The sequence below is a fragment of the Bos indicus x Bos taurus genome, chromosome 5 (genome assembly GCF_003369695.1).
Source record: "Bos indicus x Bos taurus breed Angus x Brahman F1 hybrid chromosome 5, Bos_hybrid_MaternalHap_v2.0, whole genome shotgun sequence".
Lineage (NCBI taxonomy): Eukaryota > Metazoa > Chordata > Mammalia > Artiodactyla > Bovidae > Bos > Bos indicus x Bos taurus.
In genome coordinates, this window is record NC_040080.1 from 171008 (window position 1) to 197399 (window position 26392).

Below are 26392 nucleotides of genomic sequence, written 5' to 3' on the forward strand. Positions count from 1 at the left end.
ACATTCAGCAATTAATTGTGATTTTAAAAAATGGCTTCTAGTCATTACAGAATAACAGCATTGGACTTGCCCACTTGCCAAAGGGGTAAAATCCAGAAAAATGAACAAAATATTAAAAGCAATGATTTTCAGATACTGGATAAAGGACAATACAGGACTGTGATCACGGACACAAAGGAAGCAAATTACACAAACCCTACGATTGCCACGGAGGCATTTACAGGTTGCAGTGCAGGCAAGAGGCCCAGTTTAAGGGGGTCTTGATGAATTGAGAGACAGAAGTCAGAGTTTGGGGAGGCTGAGGTATTTGGAACTTTCAGATAAAAATAATAAAGAAAAGGGATCAATTCAGAGAAAAAATTCCAGAAAGCTAAAATAGGATCCCCATAAGTTTTTGTAGGGACTTCCCTGGTGGCTCAGACAGTAAAAGCGTCTGCCTACAATGCGGGAGACATGGGTTCGATCCCTGGGTCGGGAAGATCTCCTGGAGAAGGACATGGCAACCCACTCCAGTACTCTTGCCTTGAAAATCCCATGGACAGAGGAGCCTGGTAGGCTACAGTCCATGGGGTCACAAAGAGTCGGACACAACTGAGTGGCTTCACTTCTAAGTTTTAGTAAATGCTCAATCATGCTTACGTAGAATAAAATTCTATAAGGTTGTTTAAAGAAAACCTTTTGGGAAACCATAAGGCAGAAATTCCGAAAGCGCGTGTGACACTAGCCGCTGAGCAGAGACCACTGTAGACTGATGCTGACAGTTTTAAAACAAACCTAAGAAGAATCAGGCTGACTCGCAAGACACTTAACTGACTTCCAAAACCAACTTCAACTCTGTTTAGAGGAAGATTATGAAATCCAAGCACCTTTGTCCTGCATCCAATTAAAAAAAAAAAAAATCCCAGACCTACAATGAAGCAGGAAAAATCTGGAGAGAAAAATATCAGTCAAAACAGACTTGGAAAGGACAGAAATGATGGAATTAACAGCCATGGACTTTAGAACTGTTACAAATACACTCAAGAATTTATAGGAAACATAAACACAATAGGCAAAGAAAGGGAAGACATAAAAAAGAATCAAATGGAACTTCGGGAAATGAAAATTCAGTATATAAAGTGAAACCATCCAAATTGAAGCAGAAAGAAAAAAAATTTTTAATTAACCAAGCCTCATTGACCTCGGGGAAAATAGCAGGCCGTCTAAGAACAGTGTAGTTAGAGACACAAAGCAGGTACACACACAGGCGTACTGAAAGAAATAACGGCTGAAGTTTTCCAGAGGTTTTGCAAACTATAAACCCACAGGTCCCAAATATTCAACAAATCTCAAGGAGGATAAACACAAAATAAAATACTTGAAAACATATAATAATCTAGTTGCTAAAAATTAATAATATCAAGAAAGTATTAAAAAACAGCCAGAAAAAAAAAAAAGACACATGCATATCAGGAAATAAAGACAAGATTTTTTGCTGGTTTCTCATAAGAAACAATGTAAACCGTAATAAATGGAATGACATCCTTAAATTGCTAAAAGCAAAACAATTGTCAACTTAGTGTCCTACATGCAGTGAGAATATCCTCCAAAAAGTAACAGCGAAATTAAAAACCACAGACAGACAAAATCTGAGATGACTTTCCACTAGCATACCCACAATACAAAGAATATTAAAGGAAGTTCTGTAGAATGAATAAAGCACAGCAGAGGAGAGCCTGGGTCTGCGCAAAGGAGCAAAGAGGACTGAGGGTGAGCCTTCTTTTGTGCTTGAATTTCTTCACAGTACAATGGACTGTACACATTTGTTAAACTGGCAATGTAGAGTTTAAACATACGCGTGAGTAAAACATACACCAGCAGCACAAGGGAAGTGAGGAAGACTCGGAATACACTGTTGTAAGATTCTAACCTTAGAAGAAACCAGGTAGAGCTAACAGTCAGCAAGTCTGAAATGCAGTACTTGGGTGCAATCTCAAAAATGACAAAATGATCTGTTTCCAGGGCAAACCATTCAACAACAGAGTAATCCAAGTCTATGCCCCAAAGGCAAAGGAGAAAGGGAAAGATATATGCAACTGAATGCAGAGTTCCAAAGAATAGCAAGGAGACAACAAAGCCTTTGCAAGTGAACAATGAAAAGAAGTAGAGGAAGACAACAGAATGGGAAAGACTAGAGATCTCTTCAAGAAAACTGGAGAGGGCTTCCCTGGGAGCTCAGTGGTAAAGCATCCACCCACCAATGCAGGAATTTCCTGGTGGCTCAGACGGTAAAGAGTCTGCCTGCAATGCAGGAGACCTGAGTTCGATCCCTGGGTCAGGAAGATCCCCCGGAGTAGGAAATGGCAACCCACTCTAGTATTATGGCCTGGAAAATCCCATGGACAGAGGAGCCTGGCGGGGTACAGACCATAGGGTAGCAAAGAATCAGACACAGCGACTTCACTTTCACTTTCACCAATGCAGGAGACATGGGTTCGATCCCTGATCTTTAAGATCCCACATGCTGCAGAGCAACTAAGCCCGTGTACCACAACTATTGGGCCTGTGCCCTCGAGCCTGGGAGCTGCTGTGGCAATGAAACGGAACTAGTGAAGATCATGCACCCTAAGGTTCAAGCTCCACAAGAGGAGTCACACCAGTGAGCATCCCGCACACTGCAACCCGAGAGGTGCCCCTGCCTGCCTCAGTCAGAGAAAAGGCTGTGCAGCAACAAACACAGCACGGCCAAAATTAAGTAAATAAAACTGTTCAAAAAGAAACACAAAGAAAACTGGAGATACCAAGGGAACATCTGATGCAAAGATGGGCACAATAAAGGAGAGAAATGGCAAGAACCTAACAGAAGCAGAAGAGATTAAGAAGAGGTGGCAAGAATACACAGAAGAACTATACAAAAAAGGTCTTAATTACCCAGACAACCTTGATGGTGTGGTCATTCACCTACAGCCTGGAATGTGAAGTCAAATGGGCCTTAGGAAGCATTACCAGAAACAAAGTTAGTGGAGGTGACAGAATTCCAGCTGAGCTATTTCAAATCCTAAATGATGATGTTGTGCAAGTGCTACACTCACTATGCCAGAAAATTTGGAAAACTCAGCAGTGGTCACAAGACTGGAAAAGGTCAATTTTCATTCTAATCCCAAAGAAAGTGAAAGTGAAGTCGCTCAGTTGTGTCCGACTCCTTGTGACCCCGTGGACTGAAGGCTACCAGGCTTCTGCGTCCATGGGATTCTCCAGGCAAAAGTACTGGAGTGGGTTACCATTTCCTTCTCCAGGGGATCTTCCCAACCCAGGGATCGAACCCAGGTCTCCTGCATTGGAGGCAGACGCTTTAACCTCTGAGCCACCAGGGAATCCCAAAGAAAAGCAATGTCAAAGAATGTTCAAACTACCATACAATTGCACTCATTTCACATGCTAGCAAGGTAATGCTCAAAATCTTTAAAGCTAAGTTTCATCAGTATGTGAACTGAGAACTTCCAGATGTACAAACTGGATTTACAGAAGATAGAGGAGGACTTCCTTGGTGGCTCAGTGGCTCAGAGTCCGCCAGCCAATGCAGGGGACACAAGTTCAATCCCTGGCCTGAGAAGATTTCACATGCTACAGAACAACTAAGCCCGTGCACCACTACAACTGAGCCGCGAGTACTGAAGCTCACGTGCCCTAGAGCCTGTGCTTTGCAACAAGAGAAGCCACCACAATGAGAAGCCTGAATACCGCAACCAGAGAGTAGCCTCGCTCATCCCAACTAGAGAAAGCCAGTGTGCACACAGCAACAAAAACCGAGCACAGACAAAAATACATACATAAATAAAATTTTAAAAAAGAAAAGGCGCAGGAACCAGAGATCAAATTGCCAACATCCACTGGATCATAGAAGAAGCAAAGGAATTCCAAAAAAACTCTACTTCTGCTTCATTAACTATGCTAAGGCCTTTGATTGTGTGGATCACAACAAACTGGAAAATTGTTACAGATAGGAATACTGGACAACCTTACCTGTCTCCTGAGAAACCTGTATTCAGGGCAAGAAGGAATAGTTATAACCTTACATGGAACAACTCATTGGTTCAAAATTGGGAAAGGAATATATCAAGGCTGTATGTTTCAACCTGCTTATTCAACTTCTATGCAGAGTACATCATGAGAAATGCCAGGCTGGATGAATCACAAGCCAGAATCAAGATTGCCAGGAGAAATATCAATAATCTCAGATATGCAAATGATCCCGGGAGGAGGGCACAGCAACTCACTCCAGTATTCATGCCTGGAGAATCCCACGGACAGAGGAGCCTGGCGGGCCACTGGGTCGCAAAGAGTCGGACACAACTCAAGTGACTGAGCACATACACACAGATGACACCACTCTAATGGCAGAAAGCAAAGAGGTACTAAAGAGCCTCTTGACAAAGAGCAGAGTGAAAAAGCTAGCTTAAATCTCAACATTCAAGAAACTAAGATCATGGCATCTGGTCCCATCACTTCATGGCAAATAGATGGGGAAACAATGGAAACAGTGACAGACTTTATTTTCTCGGGCTCCAAAATTACTTCAGATGGTGACTGCAGCCATGAAATTAAAAGACGCTTGCTCCTTGGAAGAAAAGCTATGACCAACCTAGACAGCATATTAACAAAGCAGAGACATCACTTTACCAACAAAGGTCTGTATAGCCAAAGCTATGGTTTTTTCAGGAGTCATGCATGGATGTAAGAGTTGGACCAAAAGAAGGCTGAGCACCGAAGAATTGATGCTTTCAAACTGTGGTGCTAAAGAAGAGTCTTGAGAGTCCCTTGGACTGCAAGGAGAACAAACCGGTCTATCCCAAAGGAAATCAACCCTGAATATTCATTGGAAGGACTGATGCTGAAACTGAAGCTCCAATACTTTGGCCACCTGATGGGAAGAGTCGACTCATTGTAAAAGATCCTGATGCTAGGAAAGATCGAGGGCAGGAGAAGGTGGAAGCGAGGATAAGATAGTTGGATGGCATCACTGACTCAATGGACATGAGTCTGAGCAAACTCTGGGAGACAGTGAAGAAAAAGGGAAGTCTGATGTGCTATATATAGTTCATGGGGTTGCAAAGAGTTGGCCATGACTTAGTGACTGAGATTCTTATATGTTAGATTATTATTACTTGAGAGTAGACAGTGATAATCTAAAAAGGCATACTATAAAATCTAGAGAATGCACATTAAAAATCACAGAGGGACTTGTCTGGTGGTCCAGTGATTAAGACTCCACGCTTCCAATGCAGGGGGCATGGGTTCAGTCCTTAGCCAGGAAACTAAGATCCTGCATGTTGTGCAGCATGACAAAAAATAATAATAATTAACAGAGATATAGCCAGTTAGCTGAGTGAAGATAAAATGGAATTTTGAAATAGACTTGTTTAATAAGAAAGCAAAACTAAGATAAACAGGGCTTCCTTGGTGAACAGTCAAAAATAAATAAATAAAATTATGTTTTTTAAAAAAAGATTAAGGAGCCTTTAAAAAAAAGATAATAAAGCAAAGATTAAAAAAAAAGAAAGATCAATAAAACAAAGATGGGACAAATATAAAACAAATGGCAAGATGGTAACTTTAAGGCCAAGATGTCAATTTCATTAAATAGAAATCTTCTAAACTCTTAAGTTACAATGCAAAGACTGTTAGACCATATAAAAAATGAGACCCAACTACTGGCTGTCTCAAGAAATGAACCCTAAAATAAAAACAAAAATAAGCTAAATGTAAAAGGCTGGAACAGAGGAGGAGAAACAAGTTAGAACAGAAATCTTTTTGGAATTTTGCTTCTCTTTATGTTAGCTCATTGTTAGCAAACAGAACTGTAACAGTATTTTTTTTTTTTTTTTTGGTCATGCCACATGGCATGGAATCTTAGTCCCGGGACCAGGGATCAAACCTGGGCCCTTGGCAGTGAAAGCATGGAGTCCTAATCACTGGTCAACCAGGGTATTCCCTAAATGCAACAGATGTTTTAATGGTGATTTTGTGCCCCACAATTTTACCATATTTATTATTTCTTTTTTCCCAGAAAATTTTAAAAATCCCATTTATTATCAGGAAGCTAAAGTTGAAACTCTTTATAGCTTCACAGAAATGTTTTCACTGAAAAATGTATTTTCCCCATTTTCTTTTTATTGAGGTACATTGATTTATATATATAAATCCCAGGTGTACAACATAGTGATTCATCATTTTAAAGTTTATACTCCATTTATAGTTATTATAAAATATTGGCTCTATTCCCTGTGCTGTACAATATATCCTTGTAGATTATTTACTTTACACATAAAGAGGTAAATTGTATTTCTTAATCCCCTACCCATATCTTGTTCTTCGTATCTATTATTTCTAATATTTTTGGTGGGGTCTTTGGGGTTTTCTATATGCAAAATCATGTCATCTGCAAATAGTGGTAGTTTTACTTCTTCCTTTCCAATCTGGATGCCTTTTCTTTATCTTGCCTAACTGCTCTTGTTAGGTTTTCCAACACTGCGTTGAACAAGAGTGGTGAGAGTGTGCATCTTTGTCTTGCTTCTGATTTTAGAGGTGACTTTCCGTTTTTCTCCACTGATTATGATGTTAGCTATGGGCTCATATGTTGCTGTTTGGTTGCTAGGTCGTATCCGACTCTTCCATGACCCCATGGACTGTAAGCCCTCCAGGTTCCTCGGTCCATGGAACTTTTTAGGCAAGAAAACTGGAGTGGGTTGTCATTTTCTTTTCCAGGGATCTTCCCAACCCAGGGATCTCACCACGTATGGCCCTTATTAGGTTGCGGTACATTCCTTCTATGCTCACTTGACCTTTTTAAAATCATAAATGGGTGTTGAATCAAATCCTTTTTCTTCGTCTGTTGAGAAAACTATTAGGTTTTCATCCTTTATTAATGCGGTATATCATACTGATTTGGGGGTACTGAGCCATCTTTGAACCCCTGGGATAAGTCCCACTTGGTCCTTTTAATGTATTGTATTTGGTTTGCTAGTGTTTTGTTGAGGATTTTTCAATCTGTGTTCATCAGACATGGTACCGTGCGTGTGCTGTTATCTGGTTTTGTAATCTGGGTGATGCTGGCCTTAAAAATGAGTTATGATGCAGTCCCACCTCTTCAGTTCTCTAGAATAGTTTGAGATAAATAGGTATTAAATATGTTTTGGTCTCCATTCAGACCAACTCCTGATTGCCCCATTAAGTAGCAGCAACCCTACCTACTCTTAGTAATCTGGATCTATTATCCCCTCCTTCTTTGCCTGCTGGTTCGCCAGCATGAGGAGATCAAAATGAGCTGGTGGAATCTTCAGATCCTGGTTCAGTGGAGGCGTCCTTCCCTGGAAGCAGAGGAAGTTCCCTTTGGAAGTGTTCCCTACCTGGGAACCAAGGGGTCTAACCCATTAGAGCTTAATGCTACAGAGACAGAAGGCGCTAACTCTGCAAGTGGGTCACTGAGTGTGACGGTCAGCGGTAGGGAGCCCAAGCCCCTGGGCTCTTGGGCCTGTGTCGCTGCTCCTGGATACACACAGTGTATCTACCGGGGCGCTCAGTGTATGCACCCCAAACCCTCAAGATACTGCCCTACAGCTGGGACTTTCCCTAAGTCTTTAAGAAGCCATTCCTTCTCTCCATTAGACTGGCTGCTTACAGGTAATACAGCATGTTGCAGAAGTGCTGGACCCAGGGCAGTTCATGCCTGGACTGTGGTGCTGCAATCCATGGCGTTGCCAAGAGTCAGACACAACTGAGTGACTGAGCAACAAATGGCAACTCACACGCTGTCGTACATTTTTCACTGTTAAATGAGCTTCTTTTTCTTTTTAAGTTTTAAGGGAAAAATTTTTTTAAGTGGAACGTTTGTTGTTGTCGTTCAGTCACTTAGTCATGTCCGACTCTCTGTCATCCCATGCGCTGCAGCACGCCAGGCGTCCCTGTCCTTCACTATCCCCTGCAGTTTGCTCAAACTCATGTTCATTCAGTCGATGATGCCATCCAACCATCTCATTCTCTGCCACTCCCTTCTCTGGCCCTCAACCTTTCCCACCATCAGGGTCTTTTCCAGTGAGTCAGCTCTTTGCATCAGATGGCCAAAGTATTGGAACTTCAGCTTCAGCATCAGTCCTTCCAAAGAATATTCAGAGTTGATTTGTTTAGGACCGACTGGTTTGCTCTCCTTGCAGTCCAAGGGACTCTCAAGAGTCTTCTCCAACACCATAGTTTAAAAGCATCACTTCTTCAGTGCCCAAAAGGCACTCAGCCTTCTTTATGGTCCAACTCTCACATCCATACATGTTGTTCTTGTTCAGTTACTTAACCCTGTTCAATTCTTTGTGATCCCATGGACTGCTGCACGCCAGGCTTCTCTGTCCTTCACCATCTCCTGGAGCTTGCTCAGACTCATGAAGGGGAGGACAGAGGATGCGATGGTTGGGTGGCATCACTGACTGGATGGACATGAGTTTGAGCAAGCTCCGGGGGTTGGTGGTGGGCAGGGAAGCCTGGCGTGCTGCAGTCCATGGGGCTGCAAAGAACCGGACACAACTGAGCGACTACACTGAACCAGAAATAGGACCTTGGCTTTGCTACTGCACTGGCCTTACCAAAAGCCCTCACTACCTGGTCTGCTGTTGCTGCTGCTGCTAAGTTGCTTCAGTTGTGTCCAACTCTGTGTGACACCATAGACGGCAGCCCACCAGGCTCCCCAGTCCTTGGCATTCTCCAGGCCAAGAACACTGGAGTGGGTTGCCATTTCCTTCTCCAATGCATGAATGTGAAAAGTGAAAGTGAAAGTGAAGTCGTGTGGACTCTTCTCAACCCCATGGACTGCAGCCTACCAGGCTCCTCCGTCCATGGGATTTTCCAGGCAAGAGTACTGGAGTGGGGTGCCATTGCCTTCTCCGCTGCTGCTGCTGCTGCTAAGTCGCTTCAGTCGTGTCCGACTCTGTGCGACCCCGCTGACGGCAGCCCACCAGGCTCCGCCATCCCTGGGATTCTCCAGGCAAGAACATTGGAGTGGGTTGCCATTGCCTTCTCCGTTACCTGGTCTAAAATAAGGCTTTCCTACCTCATTTCTCTGTCACAATACATGCTGCTTGTTTCCTTCGTAGCTCCTTTCACAATGTGTAATTTCTTGTATGTTTATTATCTGTCTCCTCCCACCGCAACTACTATAGATGCTCCAGGGAGCAGGGATATATCCATCCTTATAGACTGCTGTATCATATAGATTCAATCATATATATGATATACATATATATATCAATCATACCTACATATCATATATATATATCAGCAATCATATAGATTGCTACAGTTCATGGGGTCGCAGAGTCGGACACTACAGAGCGACTGAACTGAACTTCCTTGCCCGACTGCCCCGGGGGCCAAATGTGTCCACCGAGGGGCCGCCGCCGCCCACGCTGCCCTGTGCGCTCCCACACTCTGGCGAAGGCCCACCTTGCCTCACGGGAGCGTTCCCGGGTAGCCGCCCTGAAGAGTCCGACCGGCTCCTAGGACGCGCCACTGGCCCACGTGATTCGCCCACGTGACAGGCCGGGCGCCGAGGGCCCGACCGCTCATAACGCTTCTGATTGGCCCGCGCCATTTCCTGCTTCCGGGTTGCGGTCCAAACAACGTCCTATCTCTCGGCGGCCGGGCCAGGAGAGAGAGGCCATTGGCCGTCGCCCTGAGCAGGGCCGGGGCGTAGCCGTCGGAACGCGCGCCCGGACCAAGATCTCCAGGAGAGCCGAGGGGCCCCGCCGAGAGCCGACTAGAACCAGGCAACCCGAGTGCGACCCGAGCCGTGCAGGCTGGCCGGAAGCGGAGCCGAGCGCGGCCGGAAGGAGCCGAGCGCGCCCAAAGGACCTGAGCGGCGACGGGGCGTTGGCCCGGCCGCGCTGGAGCCATGGCGGCCGAGGGGACCGATGTGGTCGGAGGCGGGCCTCTCGGAGGCTGCCTGACCAAGGGCAGCTTGCTGCAGGCTAAGTGCCCTGACGCGGCCCCGAGCCGGCGGCGTGGCTCGGCGCGCTCACGAGACGCCGAGCGCCGCGCCTACCAGTGGTGCCGAGAGTACTTGGGCGGGGCCTGGCGCCAGGCGCGGCCGGAGGAGCTGAGGGTTGACCCAGTGAGGTGGGAGGTCAGGGGTCAGCCCCTCCTGTGCGCGCGCCGGGTCGGGCTCGGGCCCTGGGGACCCTCGGCGTTCCTGGGCCGGGGGCGGGCCGGGGGCGCGGGGCGCGGGGGCTGGACGCCGGGCCGGTGGAACGGACGGCGTGCTGAGCGCGCCCTGCTGTGGGTCTGCAGCGGAGGCCTCAGCAACCTGCTCTTCCGCTGCTCGCTGCCCGACCACCTGCCCAGCGTTGGCGAGGAGCCCCGGGAGGTGCTGCTGCGGCTGTACGGGGCCATCCTGCAGGTGAGGGGCGAGTGAGGACCGCCGTGGCCTTGGGGACCCCTCGCCCAAGTCTGGCAGGTGGTGTGGTCCCCACTGCGCAGTGGAGGACACTAAAGTCCAGGGGTTGAGTATTTTGTCCATTATGATACCAATGCCTGCGCTCTGGAGCCCCGCCCCACCCCCCGGCGGTGAGTCCCAGCTGTGGTGGGAGGAGCGAGTCGACCCTCGTGTGTGTTGGCGCCCCTCTGCCTTTGGCCCCTTGTGACTGTGGTCCCTTCACTGTCCATCTTCCTTCAGGGCGTGGACTCCTTGGTCCTTGAAAGTGTGATGTTCGCCATACTTGCAGAGCGGTCGCTGGGGCCCCAGCTCTACGGAGTCTTTCCAGAGGGCCGGCTGGAACAGTACATCCCAGTACGAGCCCGGCCCTGACCTACCCGAAGCACTTCCTTCCCCCCCCACCCCCTTCCCAGTGTCTGCCTTCACATCCCTCACCCCAGGTAGGGAGTTTTCCCCAAGCCCTGACTCCACCCCACCTCCGTTCCCCCACCCTTCCCCCACCTGCCCCAGCCCCTTCACCACCCTGATAGGTTCCTGGGTGCAGAGCCGGCCACTGAAGACACATGAGCTTCGAGATCCAGTGTTGTCTGCAGCCATTGCCACGAAGATGGCCAAGTTCCACGGCATGGAGATGCCTTTCACTAAGGAGCCCCACTGGCTATTCGGGACCATGGAGCGGTGAGTCAGGAGCCTCCTCAGGGCTCCTGCACATGACTGAACCCCCAAGCTGCCAGTCACTCCTCTGGGCTGCGACTGAATGTATCTGATGCTCTGTCCTCCCCTCCAGTAGTGAAGCCAGTGTCCCACTGTCTAACATGACCTCTTACAGAACAGGCTTCCAAAGATTGCCAGACAAGCCATTCAGTGACAGAACAGGCAGGACAGCCTGGCCGAGGGGAGAGGGGAGGGGTAGTACACTGAGTGTATCCTGTTATTTGGGCTTCAGGTACTTAAAGCAGATCCAGGACCTGCCCCCTACCAGCCTTCCCCAGATGAACCTGCTGGAGATGTACAGCTTGAAGGATGAGATGGGCAACCTCAGGTGGGGGCAGACAGGACAAGGTAGGGGCAGGGGTCCGGGAGGGGGCCGGACAGAGCACAGGAAGTGTGGGGTGTGGGCACCTAGTGGGGTCCTCCCCAGGATTTGCTGAGGGCTGGAATCAAGGTCTAGCCCACGAGGATCCTTCTGACCCTCCTTTGTCACTCTGGCTCAGGACCCATGCCCCTGTTCCCCTACAGGAAGCTGCTAGACACTACCCCATCACCAGTGGTCTTTTGCCACAATGATATCCAAGAAGGTAAGAGAAGGCATCTGAGTGTCCCAGCCTCAGGTGAGGGGGGCCAGAGGGCCCTGGAGTGACCTGAATCTCACCACTTTCCTCCAGGGAACATCTTACTGCTCTCAGAGCCTAAAAACACCGACAGCCTCATGCTGGTGGACTTCGAGTACAGCAGTTATAACTACAGGTGAGGGTGAGCAGATGGCCTCCCGTGGGCCTGTTCCCACAGTGCCCTAGAAAGGCTGACCAGGCCTTCATCTCTGCATCCTAGCTGCCTAGGGTATTTGGGGCTTAGTGTCCACCTTATTCCCTCAGGGGCTTTGACATCGGGAACCATTTTTGTGAGTGGGTTTACGATTATACTCACGAGGAGTGGCCTTTCTACAAAGCGCAGCCTGCAAACTACCCCACTGAGGGACAGCAGGTATGTGGGTCAGAAGCTGGGGGAACAGGACCTGGCCTGTACAGGAGAAGGAGGGTAAAGTCTGGAAGGAATGGTGAGGAAGGGTGTTAACTGGGAAATTTTCACCAGGCTCCCCATTTCCTGACTCTTGTCTTTTGATCTCAGCTCCATTTTCTTCGCCACTACCTGGCAGAGGTAAAGAAAGATGAGACCATCTCCCAAGAGGAGCAGAGGAAACTGGAAGCAGATTTGCTGGTGGAAGCTAATCGGTGAGGGGAGACAGGTGGCAGGGTAGAGCAGGATGCAGAGGAAAGGGAGGCAGCGGCGGGTAGACGCCGGGCTGCAGGTGAGGTGTCAGTGTAGAGTGGGGGCAGGAGGCGACGGTGAGGTCTGAGGCTGGCAGAGAACAGTTTGAGATGGGGAAGAGTCAGGACAGGGTGGCTTAGGGTGACGGGGAGCAGTCAGAGCCTTGAGGCTCGGCCGTCCTGGTGGCCGGGTTCAGGCGGCGCCAGGTGTCCTCTGAACGCTTCTCCTGCCCTTAGGTATGCCCTGGCATCTCATTTCTTTTGGGGTCTCTGGTCCATCCTTCAGGCATCCATGTCCACTATAGAATTTGGTTACTTGGTAAGTAACCCAGGTACGTGTGATAGATGTGGGGACGGAGCGCATCGGGCGCCTTGGGCCCTCTCGGACATCTGTGCGTAGTCAGGTGGCCATGGGCACACTGAGGGGCTGGGGGTGCTGGGCCCAAGCGTTCTCACCGTCTGGGGACTCTTTCCCTAGGAGTATGCGCAGTCTCGGTTCCAGTTCTACTTCCAGCAGAAGGGCCAGATGACCAGCTTCCACCCCTCGTCCTGACTCCACCTCCGACTCCTTGCATTTCTCCTGGAGCCTCCAGGGCAGGACCTTGGGGGGAGGGGCACAGGGGAGGCCCTGGGGACTGGGCTAAGCCCCACTGAGACTGGGGTTAAGGAGGCTAACCTCCCCCGGACCCCAGGTTCAAGCAGATTCCCACCGCAGGCAAGTGGGCAGAAGCCCTGGCGTATGTACCATAAGACAATAAACTCGCTGCATCCCTCATGCCCTGTCCTAGTCCTCCTTGGGTGTTGCGGAAAGGACCCACCAAGAATTGCACACAGATTGACCAAGGACTACTGCAAGGAGCCTCGCTTACAGCTGTTGGGTGATCTGGGCTTGACGCTGGTCAGGAGCTATTCTGCCAGTGGGAACCCTCTGCATCCCCCAGCCCTGACTGCAGCTTAGAAGTGATAAATACCTGGGGGACTTGGGTCGCGTACTGGGGAGTAATGGGTGCAAAGAGGGCCCTGGGGTGGGGCTGCCCCACCCTCAGCACTGGCCATCAGGGAACAGGAGGCACAGCTGACACCCGGGTGACCTTTTCCCTACATTCAGCTATTTTTAGTTCAAATGCCGCCCTCCTCACGTGAGCCCCGTTGGTCCCAGAACTTTGAGCGATCTTCAGCTTGCAGAAACCCGCTCCCCATCCCCACTCCTGATTCTCATCGTGAAGTGGGGGTAGATTCTCGTTGCCGCCCCGCATCTGTTCTCAACCCAAATTTGGGAGTGGGTGTCAGGTTCCCGGCGAGGGCGGGACTTAGGTGGCCTGCCCTGAAGGACGTGCGGACACGGGCCAGAGCGACTGGCCCCACAATCGAACAGGAGCAAACCCTAGCTGTGAGTGGAGTTGCGGGCTAGCTCGGTCCGCCGACCGGGCCCAGGGCTCTGAGCTCGCGTAGGGGTGGGTTGGGGGGGAAGGGGTGGGTGGAGGCTGGTGCCAAGGTCCCACGTGACACGGCTAGGGGTGCGCCCACCCCGCCTCACTCCAAACCAGACACTCCGCTTCCCAGGCCACTCTCCCCCGCCCCCGAGGCCGCCCTTTGCTGTCCTCGGGGTTTCTGAACTTTTCAAGGCCTTGACCCCCTTGCCGACCACCGCACCATTGTGCGAAAGTTCTGAGGCGGTTGGCGAGGCTGAAGGACCCGACCGGCGGCCAGGGGTTGGGGGAAACCATGACACTACGGGGGCTGGCCCAGGGAGGGTGGTGGGGGCGGGCCAGGAGCGCGGACAATGGCGGGGCGGAGCCTCGGCTCGGCGGCTGAGCCTGCCCACGCCCCCTCCTGCCGCCTCCCAGGTGCCAAGCAACCCCCAGGATGGCGGAAGCGCACCAGGCTGTGGCCTTCCAGTTCACTGTGACCCCAGAGGGGGTCGACTTCCAGCTCAGTCGGGAGGTGCTGAAACACATCTACCTGTCCGTGATCAGGTCCTGGAAGAAACGCCTGATTCGCATCAAGGTGGGCGCAGGTGGTCCTGGTCTCTATCTCCCAGCAGGTGCAGAATCCAGCCTTCCAGGGAAGCAGAGGCCAGGTGTCAGCTGCTGCCTATTGTCAAGGTCCTCCTCCCCTATCTGGGCTGGCAGTTCTGCTGAGTGACAGGCTCCAGCCCTGCAGAGCCCAGAGGGGTGCTCAAGGTGGGGAGGGGAGACGGGAGCAGGAGGTGGTCTTAGGACACAGTAATCAGTGCAGGCGTGGGAATTTGGAGGAGTAAAAGCGGGCAAAGACCTCATAGGTCTCCGCTCACCCCAGTCCTTCCTGCTCTGTGAGCATGGCCCGTTTCTGCCCACAGAATGGCATCCTCAGGGGCGTGTACCCTGGCAGCCCCACCAGCTGGCTGGTCGTGGTTATGGCAACAGCGGGTTCCTCCTACTACAACGTGGACATTTCCATGGGACTGGTCTATTATATCCAGAGATGGCTTCCTGAGGGGTAAGAAGTAAGGCCATGAGAGAGGGCTGGGTGGGCTCTGAGGCCAAGACTCCTGGGCAGGTGCAGGACACTAGCCACTGGAGGTCACAGGGCAGCCCTCCCTGGAGATGGCCGCCGGCTCAGTCCCTGCTTCTGTGAGTTCTTGTGTGATGCTCTCAGGCGCTCAGATGTGAGTGTATCCAGAGAGTTTTTCCTCCTCTGGTGCCTACCCCAGATGGCTTTATATACATCAGGTCTGCAGAATCAGAACTACCCTGAGGCTGGCCTCAAGTGGACCCCCTGCAGGCCTCTCCTCTTCTCTGACAGGCGTCCCTACCGGACCCCATACACCCGGACGCTTTTCAGCATGGCCATCTTCTCCACGGGGGTCTGGATGATGGGCATCTTCTTCTTTCGCCAAACCCTGAAACTGCTTCTTTCCTACCACGGTTGGATGTTTGAGTTGCACGGCCAGACCAGCCACTTGACCAGAGTCTGGGCTGTGAGTGGGGGCCGGTGGAGGGATCCAGGCATCTGGTTTGAGACCACAGGGCCTCACTTTGGGTTCTGAGCTGGAGGGGACAGCCAGGCAGGGCACTGGTGCCTGGCGGGGTGTGTCCCGGTTCCGAGGGTCTGGGGCAGCCCCTCCAGTGTTTGCTACTTTCCGCTCTTTCCTCCAGCCTCCCCCTCAACATTCTCCACTCTGCATCCTCAGGTCTGTGTCCGCCTTCTGTCTGGCCGACGGCCCATGCTCTACAGCTTCCAGACGTCTCTGCCCAAGCTGCCGGTGCCCAGCGTGCCAGCCACAGTTCATCGGGTGAGGGCCTGGGTCAGGCATCCCAGTGTGCAGGGCAGGCTGCACTCAAAGAACTCACTCAAACGTGAGAATGCCGCCTACAAAGAGTCAGCCTGAGAGGGAGCCGTGAGGCTGGGCTTGGAGGAAGGTCAGGACACAGGCGGCTCCTGCTGCCTGGCCCTCACACTGATGATGACTTGCCTGGACAGTACCTAGAATCCGTGGAACACTTGTTGGATGATGAGCAATATTATCGAATGGAGACGCTGGCCAAGGAGTTCGAGGAGAAGACTGCCCCCAGGCTGCAGAAGTACCTGGTACTCAAGTCCTGGTGGGCAACCAACTACGTGAGTTCTACCTCCTGGGCTCACCCTCACCCTCCCTGTGTCCTGGCTGCTCACACACCACCCTCTGCCCCGACTCTAACCTCCCATCCACCCCTAGGTGAGCGACTGGTGGGAGGAGTACGTCTACCTCCGGGGCAGGAACCCCATCGTGGTCAACAGCAACTACTACGTCATGGTGAGAGCTGGAGCCACACAGGCTGCTCTGTGTTCAGCTCTGTCCCCACCCTGGTCTCGGGGCAGAACCTGGAGGACAGCTCAGAGCCGCGGCGGTAGTTTCCACGAGCAAGTGGAGGTTCTGGAGTGAGGCCTGAAGCAGAGGGAAGATGGGGGTGCGTGACCTACAACTGTCGTCGGATCTGAAGAACCGAGTCGACCCCGCAGCCTGATGCTGTCCCCCCGGGGCTCCTCAGGCTCACTGCCCTGCCCAGCTCAGGCTCTGTCATTTCCTTCCTTGTTCTCCCACTGGCTTTCCAGCCTTGACTTCCCAGCTGTCCTGACAGCAGGGAACTTCCTTAAGTGCGTCTTAAGTAGATCCAGAGTTGTTTCTCTTAGGGCTCAGGTCCCTAACCTGTCGGTTCCTACCCCATGGGAGCGGCCCTCCTCCTGCTCCCAGGCTACGGCTGCACAACCCGCTGGGGGTGCCACCCAGCCACAGGCCTGCTCACCTTCTCCTCTCCTTCTTCCAAAGCACATTTCAAGTAGGGTGCTGCCATCCCCCTCCTCCACAAAGTTATCTTTCTAGAAACCTATGTGCAGCTTGTCTAGGCCAGAGGGTTTAAGCTGTTCTGTGGTGGCGGAACCTCTTCCTCCAAGAAAAATAAACAAAACGTCAACAGCTACAAGGGGTTTGGAAAAGTAGCTCAGGTCGAAGCCAGGGCAGGGGGTGATACGACCGGTCACATGTTTCACCTCAGAGAGCACGCAGGATGGACTGGGGAAAGGGGACGAGACGCCCAGACAGAGGGGCCACCGTGCACACGCGTCGCAGCCTCCCTGCAGGCTCTGCTGTCTCCCTGTAGGACCTGGTGCTCGTCAAGAACACGGACGTGCAGGCTGCCCGCCTGGGAAATGCTGTCCACGCCATGATCACGTATCGCCGTAAACTGGACCGTGAAGAGATCAAGCCTGTGAGTTGTGTTGGGGGTGAGGGCATGACCGGAAGAGGGGCCGCATCTGAGTCGTGCCGGCCCTTCCTCCCAGGTGATGGCGCTGGGCCTCGTGCCCATGTGCTCCTACCAGATGGAGAGGATGTTCAACACCACTCGCATCCCAGGGAAGGACACAGGTACGGGGTCGCAGCCGGGCACGCGTGCCGGGGTGTGGGTGGAGGCCCCTCCCTGCCAGCCGTGGGCCCACCACGCCAGTGCCCTGCTGCATGCTGCTCCCTGAGCATCCTCAGCATCTTAGGGTTGTGAAACTGCGAAAGATAGTTTGTGGCCGATAGTAGACACCTACTGCTTACAGGCACAATGCTACTACTGGGACCCTGAGAGGCCAGGACAGAGCCCCTCCCTGCAGGGGCTCCCGGTGCAAGGGAAGAGTCTCCTGCACAAGAGCGACAGAAAGCCTAATGGAGCTCCTGCCTTGAGGAGCCTGTAGAGGAGGAGGGGCGGGCTTGCCCAGGGCCACCGGAGCAGCACCTGCATTTCTGGCTCCAGGACAGTCTGTGATTTCCTAGAGCTTCAGATTCGTCTTCTGTGAAATGCCTCTCATGGGATTGTGGTTGGCATTAAGTGAGAGACATGGAAATTCTGGCTCAATGCCCAAAGGTTGGGGGAAGGCAGGCCAGGCGGAGGTCCTCATGGCCACCTGGTGTGGGGCTGGAGCCTTCGGGGAAGCATGTGGAGCGGGGGACCCCTGCTTCTGCCTGAGTCCACCCTGGCCTCTGCCACAGATGTGCTCCAGCACCTCCCGGACAGCAGGCACGTGGCTGTCTACCACAAGGGCCGATTTTTCAAGGTGTGGCTCTACGAGGGCTCCCGCCTGCTCAAGCCTCGGGACCTGGAGATGCAGTTCCAGAGGATCCTGGACGACCCCTCCCCACCCCAGCCCGGGGAGGAGAGACTGGCAGCCCTCACTGCAGGGGGAAGGTATTGGGGCCCAAGTTGGGGCGCCAGGAGGAGAGGAGTTCGGTCCCACGTGCCACCCTGGAACTCAGGCAGGAGGCCTGACAGAGGGAGGGATGTAGGCCCGGCGTGCCCGGTGTTGACCAGGACCTGCCGTCGTCAGGAACGCCGGTGGCAGCAACGGGGAGTCGCTGCTGAGACCTCTAGCTGCTGTGACCTCTAGCTGCTGCTGGCTGGATGCGGCTTTGCAGAGGCTGCAGACACAGGTCCTGGGCAGGGCTCTCATCCTGCAGGGGTCCCCCCTCATTCTGCCCTTGTGCCCTCAGAGTGGAGTGGGCACAGGCACGCCAGGCCTTCTTCAGCTCTGGCAAGAACAAGGCTGCCCTGGATGCCATCGAGCGCGCTGCGTTCTTCGTGGCTCTGGATGAGGAGTCTCACCACTATGACCCGGAGGACGAGGCCAGCCTCAGCCTCTACGGCAAGGCCCTGTTGCACGGCAACTGCTACAACAGGTACCACGCCCCGGCTCCCCCGCACGCGGGCCCCGCACTCCCCCCGCCTCCCCCAACTGCCCTTCTCCTCCCGCTGCAGGTGGTTCGACAAGTCCTTCACACTCATCTCTTTCAAGAACGGCCAGCTGGGACTCAACACAGAGCACGCGTGGGCAGACGCCCCTATCATAGGGCACCTCTGGGAGGTAACAGGCCCCGGGAGGGGCCCTGCAGGGCAGGCTCGAGGCGGGGTGGCAGGGCAAGGACGGCCTCTCAGCCTGACCTTCCCTTGCAGTTTGTCCTGGGCACCGACTCCTTCCATCTGGGCTACACAGAGACGGGGCACTGTCTGGGCAAACCCAACCCTGTGCTGCCCCCACCTCAGCGACTCCAGTGGGACATTCCTAAGCAGGTGTGCGGGCCGAGAAGGGGCAGGGGTGGCTGTGTGAGAGTGACAAGGGCCTGAGATGCCCTGCAGGCCTCCCCTTTGTCCCAGCCCCACTCTCAGGGGAAAGGTCCGAGTGTCTCTCATGGTCCAGACCGACTCCAGGGAGAACAAAGATCCCAGGACCGTCTGGGGGTTGGAGAAATACGTGAGGTGTGAGCTCATGTCTGGGAAGCACCTGTCAGTGCTCCCTCCCCCCCAGAGCCCAGCGGGGCCTCTGTGCTGACGCCCCCGGCCTGTCTGTGGCATCTCCTCCTGAGGACATTGAGGCCTGCCCAGCCTTGCCTTCCTCCGTTACCAGCCCTCAGGCCTTCTGGACATGACCCCGGAGTCCTGCTGGAGAGCTCTGCCCCCAGCTGACCCCTCCGTGTCTTGGCAGTGCCAGGCGGTCATCGAGAGTTCCTACCAGGTGGCCAAGGCGCTGGCGGACGATGTGGAGCTGTACTGCTTCCAGTTCCTGCCTTTTGGCAAAGGCCTCATCAAGAAGTGCCGGACCAGCCCTGACGCCTTCGTGCAGATCGCCCTGCAGCTGGCGCACTTCCGGGTAGGAGCCCCGGGCCGCCGAGCAGGCGGGGTGGCAGCCGGGTGCACCCCAAGGTTCACCCTTCTGTGTTCCCCAGGACAGGGGCAAGTTCTGCCTGACCTATGAAGCCTCAATGACTAGAATGTTCCGAGAGGGCCGGACGGAGACCGTGCGCTCCTGCACCCGCGAGTCCACAGCCTTTGTCCAGGCCATGGTGCAGGGGCGCCACCTGGTAAGCCCCCGTGGCCTCGTGCTGGCGACCGCTCGGCCTCTGCGGGTTCGGGGTCAGACCTACTCTTCACGGCCCTGTTTCTGCCCCCAGAACGAAGACCTCCAACGTCTGTTCCGGAAGGCTGCTGAGAAGCACCAGAATATGTACCGCCTGGCCATGACAGGGGCGGGGATTGACAGGCACCTCTTCTGCCTTTACGTGGTCTCCAAGTACCTGGGAGTCGAATCCCCTTTCCTGGCTGAGGTCAGTGTGGACGGGCATGTCTGTCCGCAGGCCCGCTCTCGGTGGCTCTGCCTGCTCCATGCCCCGCCCAGGCCTGTGGACTGGCCCAGAGCAGCAGCCTTCCCCTTGGCGAGTGGGTGTTGGCGTGAGTGGGGATGGACGGACAAACGTGACATGTCAGGGGGTGGCAGCGCCCATGAGGGAAATGCAGAGGCTCAGGGGGACTGGGGTGTCCGGGCGGAGGGAGCCTTCAGTGCCCAGACAGCCACCAAGGCCGTGGCGTGGGATAAGGAGGAACAGCTCGGGGTCCGGGTAGAGGCAGGGGCGGGACAGGCAGGTCCCATGATGGAGGGTTCTGTGCAGATGCTGTGACAGTGGGAACAGACCGGGGACCAGGGCCACAGTCAGGAAGGCCCTGCATCCGTCCCTTCTGCATCCTCAGCCGGGACAGGTGCTCAGGTACCACTGTCTGCAGGTGTGCAGAGCATCTGACTGCAGGGCCTCCCTGTCACAGGTGCTCTCAGAACCCTGGCGCCTCTCCACTAGCCAGATCGCTCAATTCCAGATCCGTATGTTCGACCCAAACAAGTACCCCAAACACCTTGGTGCCGGCGGTGGCTTTGGCCCTGTAAGTGCCCTTGAAGGTGGGCAGGTGGGCGGGACTAGGGGACGGGCGTATCATTGGGGAGTGCAGGGACTCAAGGGGGTCAGACCAGAGGCAAGAGCACAGGCCTGGACCTGCCTGGCATGGGAACAGAATGGGTACCTGTCGACCTGTGGGGAGGAAAGTGGATGGGACCTCACCCCTGCTGGAGTGACCCTGCCTGGAGCTGATGCGCTCTCTGAAGGGGGCTTACAGACAGTCCAGCTCTGCCACTGAGATTCACACAGGCTAGTTGGTCAGGGAGCTGGAGACGCCGTGGAGAGAGGCGGTGCTCTTGAACCTCCTGAGGGGACGCAAGGTCGTGGGTCCCCTGGTGGGGTCTGCAACCCTGGGGCGCAGAGCTCCTCTGTTTTCCCACGGTTTCCTGGGGGTGGGCCCCTTCCTGTGAATCTTGTCCGCAGAACAAGGATAACATCAGCTTGGCTTTCAGATCTTCAAGGTCAGCTCACCTCTCCTTTTTTACCCTCCACACTGCCTCAGGTGGCAGATGACGGCTATGGAGTTTCCTACATGATCGCGGGTGAGAACACCATCTTCTTCCACGTCTCCAGCAAGTTCTCCAGCTCAGAGACAGTGAGTCTGCCCTGCTGCTACTCTGCCTGAGGAGGGTCGGCCCAGGGTGCGTCTGGAAGGACCCTTGCTCCTGGGGCCAGGGGTCGGGGGCTCGCCCCCAGGGCACGTCTGGAAGGGTCCTTGCTCGTGGGGCCAGGGGGCAGGGGCTCGCCTGGAGGTTGGTCTGAACTCTTGACTTCCACAGAATGCCCAGCGCTTTGGGAACCAGATCCGCCAAGCTCTGCTAGACATCGCCAATCTTTTCCAAGTTCCCAAGGCTGATGGCTAAGGGCTGGAGAGATGCCAGCTGCCCTTCTGTCCCCACAGAGTGGAGGAGGGGGCCTGTGGTCGGCCTGCAGGCACAGGGGTGGCAGCGCATAGGTGCCCAGGCTCCAAGAACATCTCCGGAAACAAGTGCTCCCCCAGCTGACACTGCTCCCTGAGGGCTCAGGTGGCGGAAGTAGGGCTGGAGGGAATCTTGATTTTTTTTTTTTTCTTGCTAGATGCTAATAAAAATAAGGCTGTATGGTTCTGTTTTAGCCCTTAAGTACCTGTAGGTTTTTTTGGGGGGTGGGGGACTAGGAGTCCCTTCCCTTGCTCTAGCTCAGGCCAGCAAGGTGGCCAGGGAAGGGCTAGGGCTGGAGACTGTGAGAGGCTTCTGACCTGCTTTAAATATGGGTCTCTGCTGTCCACACCCACACATGCACTTGGAATAAATTCTTGCTTTAGAACTTCCACCCGTTCGCTGGTGCCGCTGTTTGTGTGCTGGAGCTAGGGCCCACCTGCCTCCTCTGTACCTCCCTGGGCGGGAGCACAGCTCTGTGGAGGCCTCAGCATAGGGAGGAGCTGCAGTCCCAGGCCTGAGTCTGGGTGCCAGGTAGTCATGTCTGTGAGGGCGCATAGGATAATCTGGAGCAACAGGCATTCCTTCCTTCAGGCCGGCTTTTTATTAAAATAATATTACGAGTAAACAAAAAAATTAATATGAAAGTATAAGCAGGTACTCAGTTACCATTACCACAAGCCTGAACAAATCTAGATCTCATTGCTCCGCTAGGTGCTGAGAACCAAATGTGCATTAGATACAGTCCTTGGCCTTCTCTTATTAGCCAGTTTCTGCTGAGCAGCCACCGTCTCCTTGGCTCCATGCGGGAGACTCCGTGGTGAGCAAGGCACCACGTGCCCACGAGCATGTCACCACTCAGTGAGGCAGGCATGGGTCCGGGGACGGAGCGGCTGGCAGGGACACCAGGAGGCTTTTGAGTAATCCATTTAGCAAGTGCTTACTGAGCACTCAGTGTGCTAAGCACTGGGACACAGCAGTGAGCAGAACCAGCAAAAACAATCCCTCCCTGTGGGGCTTCAGAGTCTAGTGAGGGAGAAAGGCAATAACCAAGAAGAATGAGCAAATTACATAGTAAGTCGGATGGTAATCAGTGCTAAGGAGAAAAATAAGTGAGGGGAGGAACAAAGAAGGGATGGGTGGCAATTTCAGACAGCGTGGCAGAGCCAGGCCTTCCCGAGTGGGGCCATTTGACTCAAACCAGCAGGAGAGGAGGGTGCAATCCATGTATATACCTGAGGGCACAGTATTTCAGGCCAAGAGGGTGGCAAGAGTCAATGCTTCATGGTGGGAGGAGCCTGCTGGGGTAGAGGAACTGTCCCCGAGGCCTGTGGCTGGCGTTAGGTCAGGGGAGGGGCAGCGGGGGCCTCGTAGGCCAGGCTCTAGCTTCTTGTCATGATGTGGGAAGCCACTGGGGTTTGAGCAGAGGATGATATAATCGGTTGTAAATTTTAATGGGATCATTTTGGCTAACCAGAATAATATTAGAACAAAGTACGGCACAATACTCTGGCCACCTAATGAGAAGAACTGACTCATGGGAAAAGACCCTGATGCTGGGAAAGATTGGGGGCAGGAGGAGAAGGGGACGACAGAGGATGAGATGGTTGGATGGCATCACCGACTCAATGGACGTGAGTTTGAACAAGCTCCTGGTGATGGACAGGGAGGCCTGGCGTGCTGCAGTCCATGGGATCGCAGAGAGTCGGACACGACTGAGCGACTGAACTGAGCTGAGGGCACGATGAGGATAGAAGCAAGATGTAGCAGTGAGCACTGCTCCAGGTGATGGTGGAGTTGGGAGAAACTAGGGCACTTAAACTAAGGGATGAGAATCAGGAAACTAGGGAGCTGGCAAGGGTAGTTCACATTTTATTTGGGTGTCTGGGTGATTAAAATTTTTAAGTGTTTGAATCTGACATGACTGTAAGAAACGTTTGTGAAAATGCCTCAAAATCTTGAAAATATAAATTGAAAGAAAGGAGATTTAGGCTCCTGATAATAGCTTTGAAGCTTGCTAGAACCCTGAGAGCATGAGATGATTCCCAGGACAGAGGGTCCTAAGCTCTTTTTTTTTTCCCCTTTTTATTTTGTACTGGGGTATAACCAATTAACCAACAATGCCATGACAGTTTCAGGTGAACAGCAAAGGGACTCAGCCATGCATATACACATAACCTTTTTTGGGTCTTGTGAGAAGCTCATAAAATACAGCTATGCTTACAAAATGGTACACTCCATATCTGAGCTTTCTTGGGCTTCCAAAAGTACCTTCACAGACCTTTGCCTCTCAGGTGCCTGCGTGATCTGCCCTGGGAAACAGTCTGGATTTGGTTGGCCTCTGGGAGACATCAGCTTACCCAGCCCTGGGAGGACAATGAGCCGACAAGCTGGCTTTTAATTAAGGTTAAATTCAGTCAAAGTTCTTTTATCTTATCTGTCCTTGGTTGAAATAAGAGAAGAAACCACAGTGCTAAACCAGGGTATAAACTTCCGATGATTACCCACCAAATGCAAATCTATATTAGTAACCCACAGATGTGCAGATATGCATTACTAGTTAAGGCTAGCAGTCATAAGAGACAAAGCCTGAAATCTCAATGGCTTAGCCCAATAGAAGTTTAATTTTTATTCAGTTGGCTGATAAGAAGACTCTGCTCCATACCATGATTCAAAAATGGGCTGTTAGAGGTCCTGCTTTCCTCAGGTAGCTCCCTAGTTGCCTTGGAAATCAACATCCCTCAGGTCCATGGAGGAGAGAGAAAGAGGGCTTACTCATAGGCGGCTTTTATGGACTTGGCCTGGTAGTAATACAGAGCATTTCTACCCACATCCCATTGGCCGGGATTCATACTGCAAGGGAGGCTGGGAAATGTAGTCTAGCTGTGTGCCCAGGCTATAAAGGAAACATTTGGTGAACAGTTAGCCAGTTTCAGATGCACAAGTGTATGGGCAGATAGATGTCTCTGGACTCCCTGGCAGTCCATCCATCTTGGCATGATCTTTACAGGGTGTTTCAGACACCCACCTCCACCTTCCAGGCCCTCACATTTCAGATCAACTGATTTCTAGTCTCTTACGCTCCCCTACAAGAAACCTGAACCCCAACTTCACTCTTCATTTCTAAAGGAGGCAGGCACATCCACACCTTTGCCCTTACTGAACCTCCTGTCTGGAATCCTGTCCCCTTTCTCAGCCTGGTAAACTCCTTCCCTGAAGCTGTCTTCATTACCCCTCAGAGTTATTCCTGATTCATGTTTTTCTGGGATGCTATAACAGAAATCAGTCTAGAAAGTCTGAGGAAATGGTGGAGCGATTGGAAGTGTGCAGGAAGGAACAGCCAGAGAACCCGGTTAAGAAGGGGCAGGAACCTGGCAGCCTGGAAAGGGGATGTGGCCCAGACAGAGGACTCAAGAAAGAGACGTGTCCTTACTCTGTGCCCAGAACCGTCTGGCTCAACTCTAGATGTGTTTCCTACTCTGCTAAGGATCAGAATCCCTGAGAGTGGGTCGCAGGTTTGTCAGGGATCTCAGAGTTCAAGGTATTCAAAACTGAAGTTAACAACCTCCTAAACTGCCTTCTCTGCCACTCTTCCCCATCTGAGCCAGTGGTATCACTCTGCAGCTCCTCATCCATCCCTTCTTTCTCCCTCATTTCCCACATTACCAAGCCTTGTCAAGTCAATCTTCTAAATGGCTCTGACTCTGTATTTCCCTCCACCATGACCACCCCCTCCCCTGTGCCTACCTCCATCATCATGGACCCAAACAGCAACAGCTGCTCCATTTCTACTCTCCCTCCAGCAGCCTGAGCGACCCCTTCACCTTGTCACTCTTAGGCTTACCACTCTCCTAAGGTGCCCATCAAACTCTATCTCCTTGGACTGACTTATAGGAGCCACAGTGATCTCTTTAGCCTCCTCTTGACCAGAGCTTTATGTACAGCCCCTCTGGAGTTGAGTGGCACTCTCACTTGGCCTTGCTTGGTGATCTGTGCTTCACTGCCTGGAGGCCAGGGTACCTGGCAGACCGTGGCTGGAACCGGTACCCAAACCTCCCAGATGGGGCCTGAGCTAGGCCCCTGCCTCATCTCCTTGAGCCTCAGCACTCTCTTCTGTGAGGCAGTTGTAACAATGTTGGCAGCGCATGGTAGCTGTGAGAAAAAATATTTGAGCACTCACTACTCACTCAACAGTGGTTACTACCAAGTGCCCTCCTGTATACTGGGGACACAGTGGTCAAGCAGACTGCCCAGCATCCTCAGACTTACGATCAGGAGCAAGGGGGGAAACACTCGCATCAGAACGGGGGTGTCCCCCTCTCATCTGAGGTTTGCCATGCCTCAACCTCAGCCACCCCTCAATCCATGCTCGGCGCTCATTGAAATGTACCCACTTGTGCAACCAGCCAGGGCAGCCCCGCTCCTTCCGCCCTCAGCGACCGGCCAATGAGACCTCAAGGCCAGGACTTGGGGCCAGCCTCAGGCGTGCGTAGGCATGTGCTCGTAGCCCCGCCCCTTCCGCTCCAGGAGGCAGCCAATGAAAGCCAGAGATCAGCTCCAGGGGCAGGTCTGGTAACGGAAAGGGGAGGGGCGTCACTCTGAGGAGAGGCCTCATGCCTCAGGCGTCAGTGGCAGGTAGCTGAACAGGACCCGAGCGCAGGCAAGTGGGAGGTGAGAAGGGCCGGACCGCCTGGGGATTCCGTACTCTCCCTTGGTGCCCCAACCCCCAAGCCATGGCACCCCACACGGTGCTCACCGTCCGACGCCAGACCGAAGGTGTGGCAACTACCAATTCCTCACCCCGGCCTTCTCA

General features: G+C 53.1%; 3 protein-coding genes across 4 annotated transcripts in view; all 3 read left to right on the top strand.

The window, feature by feature from the left end:
- The first annotated feature begins 9648 nt into the window (after positions 1-9648).
- Positions 9649-13216, top strand: CHKB (choline kinase beta). The gene is made up of 11 exons (XM_027540392.1): positions 9649-10137; positions 10309-10417; positions 10694-10807; positions 10998-11131; positions 11400-11495; positions 11693-11751; positions 11839-11920; positions 12049-12157; positions 12302-12405; positions 12679-12760; positions 12920-13216. Exons 1-11 carry the CDS (start codon positions 9914-9916, stop codon positions 12992-12994), a joined length of 1188 nt encoding a protein of 395 aa, XP_027396193.1. The 5' UTR covers positions 9649-9913; the 3' UTR covers positions 12995-13216.
- Positions 13217-13308: 92 nt separating this feature from the next.
- CPT1B (carnitine palmitoyltransferase 1B) lies at positions 13309-21973 on the top strand. 2 transcript variants are annotated; one of them, XM_027540390.1, is made up of 19 exons: positions 13309-13831; positions 14289-14448; positions 14780-14919; positions 15226-15400; positions 15614-15715; positions 15904-16041; positions 16139-16216; positions 17061-17168; positions 17242-17326; positions 17936-18131; positions 18434-18619; positions 18699-18804; positions 18894-19010; positions 19423-19587; positions 19664-19798; positions 19889-20041; positions 20535-20648; positions 21165-21303; positions 21442-21973. In XM_027540390.1, the coding sequence occupies exons 2-18, from the start codon at positions 14308-14310 to the stop codon at positions 21285-21287; spliced, it is 2262 nt and encodes a 753-aa protein (XP_027396191.1). In that variant the 5' UTR covers positions 13309-13831; positions 14289-14307; the 3' UTR covers positions 21288-21303; positions 21442-21973. The 2 variants fall into 2 exon arrangements, with proteins under 2 accessions (XP_027396191.1, XP_027396190.1); XM_027540389.1 differs by having other exon boundaries at positions 21165-21257.
- Positions 21974-26174: 4201 nt separating this feature from the next.
- Positions 26175-26392, top strand: part of SYCE3 (synaptonemal complex central element protein 3) — a 30799-nt gene continuing 30581 nt past the window's right edge. Inside the window, exon 1 of the mRNA XM_027543508.1 lies at positions 26175-26239. The gene's annotated coding sequence lies outside the window, so the exon portion shown is untranslated. The remainder of the gene's footprint in view (positions 26240-26392) is intronic.